Genomic DNA, 9,637 nt, shown 5'->3' on the forward strand with positions numbered 1-9,637 from the left:
ATGTGAGTGATGGTCAAGGCAGGGCTTGAGCATCCAAGTGGGTACCTTGAATAAGAGTTGAGTCTTGACTCAACTCAAGCCAGTGTGCCACCATCCACCACAGTTTCTTGGCGCCCTAAGAATGCCTTTTTATTTTCTCATTGGCAGCTTTTGTATATTCTTAAAAGGTGATGGGAGAAAATGTGTCTAAAAGGTTTCAGGGAAGTGGTGGGGTGGAGTGGGGGGTGGGGTGGGGAGTGTCAGCAGCCACAAAATGTAAAACTACTGGGCTTGACTCCCCTCCCCTACTCCCTTCCACCTTCTGTTTCCTCCCCTTATTTACTCCCTCCCCAGGCTGGAGGAAAGGGAACAGCTCTAGCCAACTTGTCAAAATAATGCTGCTAATTACCCCTGATCTCCTTTAATGGGAAGCTGCTCCTAACTCCACAAAGGAGTAAATGAGGGGTCTACAGCATAAACCCGGGAGCATTGGCATTTTTTGAGCTTACAGTGAGCTGGGGGTGGGGAAAGCCACAGAGGGGAGTGTCCTGAGAAGGTCCCAGAAATCACATTGATTACTCCAGGTTTAAATACTAGCTTGAAAGGGGAATTAGAGTTTATGCATTGCCAAAAGCTATTGGTATTCTCTTGCTAAGCATGCTACCAACTGCTGAGAGAATGTTCACAGCCTACTATGAACTTGAAAGAAAACAGAGCATTGACCCCTGTATTGATCCCCCTTTCTCTAAATATATTCTTACCAACATTGCTTTCCTCTAATGGATAGAGATGTATTCCTGAAACACCCAGACTTTGAACATGCTTTGCATCCTTTCCTCGCCTCGCCTCTATCTCCCTGTCTAATATATCTCTATCAAGCTTTGCGTTTGCTAGGAGGCACACCATTCATTTCAGTGATCTCTGCCATTGGGTCCTGCCTGAAAAAGAAGCTGAGCAACATGATCCCTTTGACCCACTGCTGGAGCAACAAATTTATTAGAAATATAGGCATGAGAAATGAAAGGGAAGTAAAACAATTCCAGCTTATTGTGTGTCTTTCTTTCATACTGCTAATCCGGTTTACACATCACGCCTACATGTCTCAATAGGGCATTATACACTGTGGCAGAGGCTGGAGAAAATAAAAGGTGTGTGTGTGTGTGTGTGTGTGTGTGAGAGAGAGAGAGAGAGAGAGAGAGAAATGAAGATAAAAACGGGAGACATATTTTAATCCACCCTGATTAACCTCATCAGTTCATCTGTAGAAAGCTGAAGATAATTTGTAAAATAGCCTTTTTCTTTTCACAAAATAATTCCAAATGGTTCTAACTTTTGTTCAAATAGCTTGTCAGATTATGACTAGATTATAACCAGAAATTAGATACACCTCTCACAGCGATTTTGAAATGAAGCTAATACCCTAAATTGAGAATGGTGGGGCCTATTGATATCCATCTTGATTCAGCATTTTAATTGAAACAGATCATGGACTCAAAGGCATTTTACAGCCTTGTGGAAGGAAGCTGGGTGACAACTGGAACACACACAAACTCAAAATTGAAAGCCCCTTGTTTTACAACTTGGGCACTCCATGCACCTGAGGCAACAATTTATCCTAAGTACCACCCAGAAATTGTAAGTTGCAGTAACAAAGGATGACACCATAAAGCACTGTCTTTCTTTGTGGAGGCAATTAATTGCATGCTGAACTACTCTGCCAATAAATACAGAAATAAATAAAAACCGAAAAGAAATGAACACACACAGAATGCTGAAAAAGCCTATTGTGGTAGTTCAATACCTCAGTGATCCAATTATCAATATTTAGAGCCACCCATGTGGCTCTTTATTATTTATGTATAGTTCTTTTGTATTTCTCCTCCCCAGGGAGGAAGAAAGGAAAAAAGGGAGGAAGACGGTGTTCTCTCCCAGGTGCAGGAAAACAGGTCTGTGGGTGTCTTCCACACAAGCCACCCACCACCCATATGGTTCTTCTTAGGTGATGGAAACACACCAGTTTCCATGAGAGTGTGCTCATCCATACGCTAGCATCATTTTAAACACGAACATAAATACGTGGAGACACAGCGCACGTCACCCAGAGGCACAGTCTCTGGGGGTCTTGGGGTTCAGCGCTGGGCCCGGCCCGCTCCCGGGCTCCCCTGGGGCCTCACTCTGCACTCAGCACAGGGCTGGTCGCCCACCTCTGTAAGGGTGGCAGGCACCTGAGCGCCTGAATCGGTGGGCACGAGAGTCGCATATACCACCGCTCCTACCCACCGCCACTTCCTGAACTCCAAAAGCCCCTCCGACCCTTTTCCCGCAGCGAGGCAAGGAAGGTGCCCCTCAGTCCCGGTGTCCGGCTCGCCCAGGCTTGCGTACGGGCTGGAGAGCCGGGCTGCGGGCCGCCAGCGTGCGCCAGTCCCGGCTGCTGCTTCCCCGAGCGGGCGGCAGCGGCTTCCGCGCGCGCGCTCCGAGCCCCCTCCCCTCGGCGCTGTCACTCTCCGCACCAGCCCTTCCATCACCAGCTCTGCCTCCGCCGGCGAGTCAGTAGCCACCGCCAGGCTGATGAACTGAAGGCAAGGTGGCGACCCTTTCAGGCGTGAAAATGTGAGCCCTGGCGACCCCCTCCGTGAGAATTCCCCCCGGAGCCGCTCCTCAGTCCCGGCCGGCCGCGGCCAGCCCCCTCTCCGCCCCTCGGGGCTGGCCTCGGGGGCGGGGGCCCCGGCGTGCGAGCAAGCGTGGAGGCGCGGGACCCGCGCTCCCGCGCCCGGGCGGCGCAGCCCACCCGGCCCCACGGTCCCGGCGAGCCGCCCGCCCCCCCCGCCCGGCGCTCAGGGCTCGCTCCTCCGTCCGCGGCGCGGGGCGTCCCGCGTCCCCGTGTCCCCGCGCCGCCCCGGGCGCACGAAGGGCGAGAGCGAGGTGGCATCGGCGGCCGCCGCGCCGGCTGCACTCACCATAGCCGGCCGTCAACCCCTGCCCGGAGCGCGGGTGCCGATGGCGCGGACGCTGGGCTTGGATTTCACATCAATTCCTTTTTTTTTCCTGGCCCCCCTTTCCTCGTCCTCCGTTCCTCTGTCTTCTCCCCGTCTTCCCTCGTCTCCCCCTTGCCTTGTCGCTGCGGGTCTCTTTGTCTCCCCTATCGTCGTCTTTTTCTTCTCGGTCTTCGTCGTCTTCTCCTCCTCCTCCTCCTCGGTCTTTACAAAAGGAACGGAAAGTGTAAAAACCCCGGCGCGCTGGGCCGCCGGAGGCTTTCGGCGGAGTGCAGCGCGGACTCACAATTACAAGCCTGTTTCTATTAAGCAGTTCCATGGCCCTCGGCGTGGGTGGTCTGCCGCGCCATAGGCAGGACCTGTCAGGGTCACGTGACGGATCCGAAAACTTTACCCCTTTACAATAAACTCAAGGAAAGCAAAGTAAACTCGAGGAACGTGCTATCAGCACAGCCCTCCTGGGTAAACAGGCGCTCCCCTCCCCGCCTTCCTGGGAGGCGCCCAGCCCGGCGAGCTCCCGCGAGCCCCGCCGCCCCTTCCCCGCCCCCGCGGCCCTGTTTGCTGGGGGCCGCCGGGCGGGGGGTCTCCGCTAGCTCCCGCTGCTTCTCCACCTTGTGCTGGGCTCCCCTACCCCCGACACATTATTTGCTAACTTTGGGCCATCTTGCCAGAACGTCGGTGAGGGGAGGTGTGGGGAAGCAAGGAAGCTCCTTTTAGCATCCCCAGAGCTCCGGGAAGTGGCGGGCGCCCAGAGGGCTGAAGAAGAACACCACCTTTCATGGCCTGCATTCTCAAAGCCCTTCCTGCTCGCATTCCCAAGGAAGCGCAGAAAAGCTGGGAGCCCTCTGCATGACAGGCCCACAGGCCGCCAGGGAGGCGGAGAGCCGGAGCGCCCGGCTGATCGCAGGGCCTTCCCGGGGAAATTTCGGCACAAGATGTGTGCGGATTCTTGCCGGTCCCTGGGAAGCCGCTCATTCTGAAGAGATCGAGGTGGCGTCCTTTGGAAACCAAGATTGGTAGCTAGTTCGAGTAATCACGAATTGACATTTGCACCCTTTTCTTTCCGATTCCTGTGGTTTCTGGGGCATGCCACCCAAGGGCTCCCACCCACTCTGCCTTCCTGTGCCACACCCTGTGCGGCCTTGGGTGACTGGCTACACCCAGGTGCTGGGGGTCGCTCCAGAGAGAGATCCGTGTTCTCCCCCAAGACTGAAGCGTCCTATTCGGGAGAACCCCCGCTACAATGTCTAACATTTTATCTGCTCAAACCCGCAGCTGCTAGAGGGTGTTTCATACACCGCGGCTTTAAATGGGCCACATTATGAATAAAGATGAATTACAGATACAAGGGCAGGGTGGAGGGAGTGAGAACACTTACTGAAACTCTGAAGAGCTAGCTAACTGGTCTTGAAGTAAAGCCAGACTCTTCTCTCTTGATTCTGGGCTGAGAGCGTGATTAGGTGTGTGTGTGTGGGGGGGGTACCCCATGTATTATCAAATAATGATCATCATCTTAGGAGTTTTAGGGTCTCCCTCCCACAAAGATGATACAATCATTCTTTAGCAGTCATTTGAGTTTCCAGACTGTATGTATTTGAGACACATTAAGTAATGAAGCATTAGAACGGCAGTCCTGTGAATTTCGCTGGTCCAGAAGATCATTTCATACCAGTTACTTCAGTCAAAAATGGACTCAAATGCATATTGGCTGAGCATCGATCCTAAGAATCACAGTCTTTGTAACAACAAAAACAACAAAACAAAACCCAACAGGAATATTTCCCTTTGAAACACTTCCCCCTGTCTTTTGGTGTCATATCAAAGGGCCCTGTTCATCTATAAATGTGGGTGGATTATAAAGAGGAAGGTATAAATAATCTCCAAATAGAAATGTCTAGAATATGAAGGAGAAAGAGGATAAGAAAAAAAGAGAAATCGCTGACAAATGGCATTTAAATGGCCCACAATATACAGTTGCTAGAAAAATTCCAGCAGAACTTGCAAAGTTTGCTTTTCCTAGTTGAAATGAAGACCCTCATGGAAGCACATTTAGCTATGTGCTCCTGTTGAGTTGTGGCCAAGACTGATACTCAAGAGTGGACATTAGTTTTGTGTGGCCTGGGACTTCGGCAGCTTGCAGATCGCAGCGGGTGGGGGGAGCTTCTTTAGCAACTCAAAATTGCAAACACAAAGTCAGGTACAGGACCTTGGAACTGGCCTGGGCAGGGAGGAGCCCTAAAGCTACCTGGGCTTCCAGCAAATCGCCTCTCTTGAGTGTGCAGACAGGAGGACGGTGGAACTCAGTCTTTGCGGTCCTGCTGGTCTACCCTATCCCTTAGCTAGGACTGAATGTGTTTCATATGAGTCATATCTTAGTCCAAGGCTTTACAAATGGGAGCAAAGACCAGTTTGCCGTGCACAAGAGTGTAAGTACTTAGAGTTGGGCAAGAGTGGCATAATGAGGCAGGGAGAAAAAATCTTTGGTGCTAAAATGGAAAAATTCAGGAAGAAAGGAACCCCCTGGAAATGTTTTCTCCCAAAAGCACCCTGTCCTTCTTTTCCTTCCTTTGAAATCAATCTTCTCAGGTTATGTCAGTGCTGTGCCTCTCTTCTCTCCACTCTCAGATGCTAGAAGCATTAAATCAAGTTAATAGTATATTTGGGTTCTGATGGGAGGTCAGGGACCCAGTACCTTTATGTGTTACCTTCTGGTGGTTCTCTGAGACTCCCACCAGGGTGGGCTCTCTCTCATCAAATAGCTGCTTCCACACTTCTGAAGTTGCTTAGGTCTCCCTCCTTCCTGAGAACCAGCTCCAGTGCTGCTCAATTTAAGCCAACTGGCATGGTGATGTTAATGGCACACAAGGCTACCAGACAACACAGCTCAGCTCCAAATCTTCCCGGTATGATAAGCCAGTTGGCATCAAGGTGTTAATGGTTGATGAGGCTACTAGACAATACTTTCACTTGTTAACTTGGACTTTTAGAGCCGTACACAGAAGAATAATTCCAAAGTTGAAGATTTCAGGGCAGGACCAGATGGAGATTAAGGGGCATTGGAAGATGGGACAATAGGACTTTTGAAACAGACCTGAAACAGACCACAGTGAGTATGCACAAATCTGTTTGTAGGCGAGGTCACCCCTGGCTCTGTTGTCCTTCTGAATATTGTTGCTATTGGAGATACAGTGTTGTACCTTCCACACACGCACACTGTTACACACACTTCACATTCATACACATGTTCACACATTCTTCATTTTAAGCTCCCCTGTTCTCTGGCTCCCAGTAAAAATGGGTGCCTAAGCATTTCCATTCATCTCCTCCCTCATGGTAACCTCCAGCAATTGGAAGGCTTTCAAATGAGTAATTGAGGGTTCAGGAGAGGCACTTGCCCACATTTAAGGAGCTCTCCACCTCAAGATGAATGCTGCTCTTTACGTGGTCAATGGCCATACCACACTGGCCATATCTTAGGCGTGGTCAGTCCTTGACTCTGGATCAGACAGATCCTCACAGGCTTTTATAAAAGTGCTCTTGCTCAATGTGTGGATTTCAATTCTAAAATGACTACCCCCTCACTCCCTACCCTGGCCTCTTCCCTGTAGGAGGATTGCCGGGAACTCTTGACCAGCAAAAGGGTTCCAACCTGAATGGGGAGCACGCAGGAAATAATAAAGGAGACAGAAAGCGGGGTCAGGAGGGATGAAGAGACATTGCTCTGTCATCAAGTTTATTATCTGAGGGCTAAGAATATATAGTTTTCAGGGTCTGATTGACGTCATGGTAAGGAGAAAAATAAGTAGCTAAATAATCAATTCTATACAATAAATTGACAGCTAAGTGAAAGGTGGCTATGGAAGATAATAATATATTTAGTGCTCATAAGCAAGTTTCTTGTAGCAAAAAAGTTTGTTCCTCATGAATGCGGGGGACCTTCTGGTTATCTTTTAGCTAGATTCTCCTTTTTTCCTGTCCTCGACTTCCCTATCTCTCCACTTCCCTCTGCCTAGGGCCTCTGCTTCTGGGGTCAACCTCCCGTATAGTGAACACCTGCTTTGCAGTCTCACATGGGAGGGTCCCCAACAGAGGATATTCACAAGCCAAATAAATTCTCAGAATTAGGGCTTTGAGGACTGGAGAGGTAAGAAATAATTGAAGGTGTTTGTTTGTTACAACATAGAATTAGACCCAATGAACAATTGAATTCCAGTGGCAAGATACCTTGAGTTGAAACAAAGAAATTGTTTCAACACAAACAGCAAAAAGAAGGAAAACAGATTGTAAAACAGAAAAGGCGATGATGTGGTATGAATAGAAACACCAGAACATACAGCTTAGAAACAGGGGGTGGAGTGAAACCGGGAGTATCGTGGAACACAGGGACCCCATTACTGTGGAGTAGGAAGGCAGATAGAGATGTCTGTAGTGTTAAAAAAATCAGATGAGCTCTCTGGTCTCGGCCGCAGAAGCAAGATGATGAAGGGAAGGTCATTGTTTGGAAAGCCCCAAAAAAGATGCACACTGTGGCTCTAAGGCCTACCACCTTCAGATGTTCACCTGTGTCAAATGTGGCTGCCTCACCAAGAGCAACAGAAAGTGTAACTGGAGTGCCAAGGCTAAAAGATGAAATACCACTGGGACTGGTCGAATGAGGCACCTAAAGACTGTGTGCTGCAGACTGAGGCATGGATTCCATGAAGGAACAACACCCATACCCAAGAGGGCAGCTGTTGCAGCATCCAGTTCATCTTAGGAAATTTCAACTATTAGTCACGCAATAAATGTTCTGGTTTTAAAAATACAAAAAAAAAAAAAAAAAATCAGATGATAATTTCAGGACAAGGAGAAACAGAGAGATACCTGTGGAACTCTCGCCTCCAAAAATGACACTCACCCAAATTGCTCTTCCTGCAACAGAGGTACACCTATGAACTGACTCCCATCCATCCAGAGATGACCTTCCCATATATGCAAGACCTGGAGGGGCAGCCTCGTAAATGAAGAATGTGCTGAGAAAACAAACGCCAAGGGGCCTGGTCAACCGTGGGAGGCAGGTGTGGCCCGAGTGGCCAGTGGTGAGGGTGATGGATCAGTGCCAGAGACATAGCCCACTGCAATCAAGCAGATTCCTCAAATTATCACGAGGTTCTGCCTGGACCTAAAAGGCTTGAATAAAGAGATTAAATATGGTGAATGTGAATGACAGCCTCCATCTGATGAAAGGTGCTGCTTACACACTCGGCATTGTTGCAACTCCGCATTCAGCACTTGTTTCCATTGAGATTGGTGGGAGAAGGTGCAGAACTGAAGCTCATTGACTTATGCTACATAACTGAAAATTTGGAGTCAAAATTTATATCTACTCTATTTGTGAAAGAGGTTGTGTAAAGCAGAATCCTAAAAAGGGAGCAAGTTTGAGCCATGTGGGAGGAGCCGAGCCTCTGAGAGTCCTTTCATTAGGCTGTGCCCTAGGGGGCACCTGGCCAGCCATCTGTGGCATCTGTTGGTGGCTCTGAAGACCCTTCCCACATATATCCAGACAGTTCCATTCCTTGTTTTTGTGAGGTGGAAAGGATGTGTTACCAGCTGTTTACTGTGGCTGGTTTCGTGTAGTGTGGGAGGTGTGAGTTTGGGTTTGGGCTGGTCCTGCCCTGCCATACATATCCCAGGCTCAGTGTCTTCTTCTCCACCTGTGTGAGTTTGCTGGAGCTGCCATAGCAAAGTCCCACAGACTGGGATGCTTACACACAGATACTGAATTTTCCTCACAGTTCTGGAGGCTGGAAGTCCAAGATCAAGGTGTCAGCAGGGTTGAGTTCTCCTGAGACTCTTCTTCTGTCCTCACATGATCTTCTATGGGTGTCTGTGTTGAAATTTCCTTTTTTGTTGAGTCAGGGTTTCACTTGGTCTCCCAGGCTGGAGTGCAATGGCACAATCATAGCTCACTGAAGCCTTGAATTCCTGGGCTCAAGTGATCCTCCTGCCTCAGCCTCGTGAGTAGCTGGGACTACAGCCATGTGACACCATACTTGGCTAATTGTTATAATTATTCATATTGATGAGGTCTGGCCATGGTGCCCAGGCTGATCTCAAACTCCTAGCCTTAAGCGATCTTCTTAGTTGGGCCTCCCAAAGTTCTGAATTACTGGCATGTGCTCCCACACACAGTCCTCACATGTCCTCTTCTTACAAGGATGCTGGTCATATTGGATTAGGACCCACCCTGATGATCTCATGTTAGCTCAATTACCTCTTTAAAGACCAGTCTCCAAAGACAGTCATATTCTGAGGCACTAGCTGTTAAGACTTCAACAGAGGGATTTTGGGGGGGGGGGGGGACACAGTACAGCTCACAACAGTAACCAAAGGTTGAAAAGATCTGCCTTGGATCTGAAAGGCAAGTTCATTTCCCAGCTCTGTGTTCGGAGGGGAAGTCAGAGCAGACTGGAGTCCTTCCTGGCATCCAGTGCTGAGAGGACCTGACCTACCACTCAGGGACCTGTCTACACCTCCACAAAACAGACACTGGCTGACACATTTTCTAAGAATGTTGGTGGTCCAAGAAAATGGCTCTAGGCACCCAGCAGAACTTCCCCCCAGCCCACAAAGAATGAGCACAGCTAGGCTAATTACAAATCTGTTTTCTTTCTTTATTGCAGCAA

At 49.3% G+C, this 9,637-nt stretch overlaps 1 protein-coding gene across 2 annotated transcripts in view; it reads right to left on the reverse strand.

The window, feature by feature from the left end:
• PTCH1 (patched 1) overlaps nt 1-3,456 on the reverse strand; it is a 70,973-nt gene extending 67,517 nt beyond the window's left edge. For both annotated transcript variants that reach the window (XM_078348416.1, XM_035300826.3), the window contains exon 1: nt 2,937-3,456. In XM_078348416.1, coding sequence (XP_078204542.1) covers nt 2,937-2,939 — 3 coding nt within the window. In that variant the 5' untranslated portion in view covers nt 2,940-3,456. The remainder of the gene's footprint in view (nt 1-2,936) is intronic.
• Between the last annotated feature and the right edge of the window lie 6,181 nt (nt 3,457-9,637).

Source organism: Callithrix jacchus, chromosome 1 (assembly GCF_049354715.1).
Source record: "Callithrix jacchus isolate 240 chromosome 1, calJac240_pri, whole genome shotgun sequence".
Classification (NCBI taxonomy): Eukaryota; Metazoa; Chordata; class Mammalia; order Primates; family Cebidae; genus Callithrix; species Callithrix jacchus.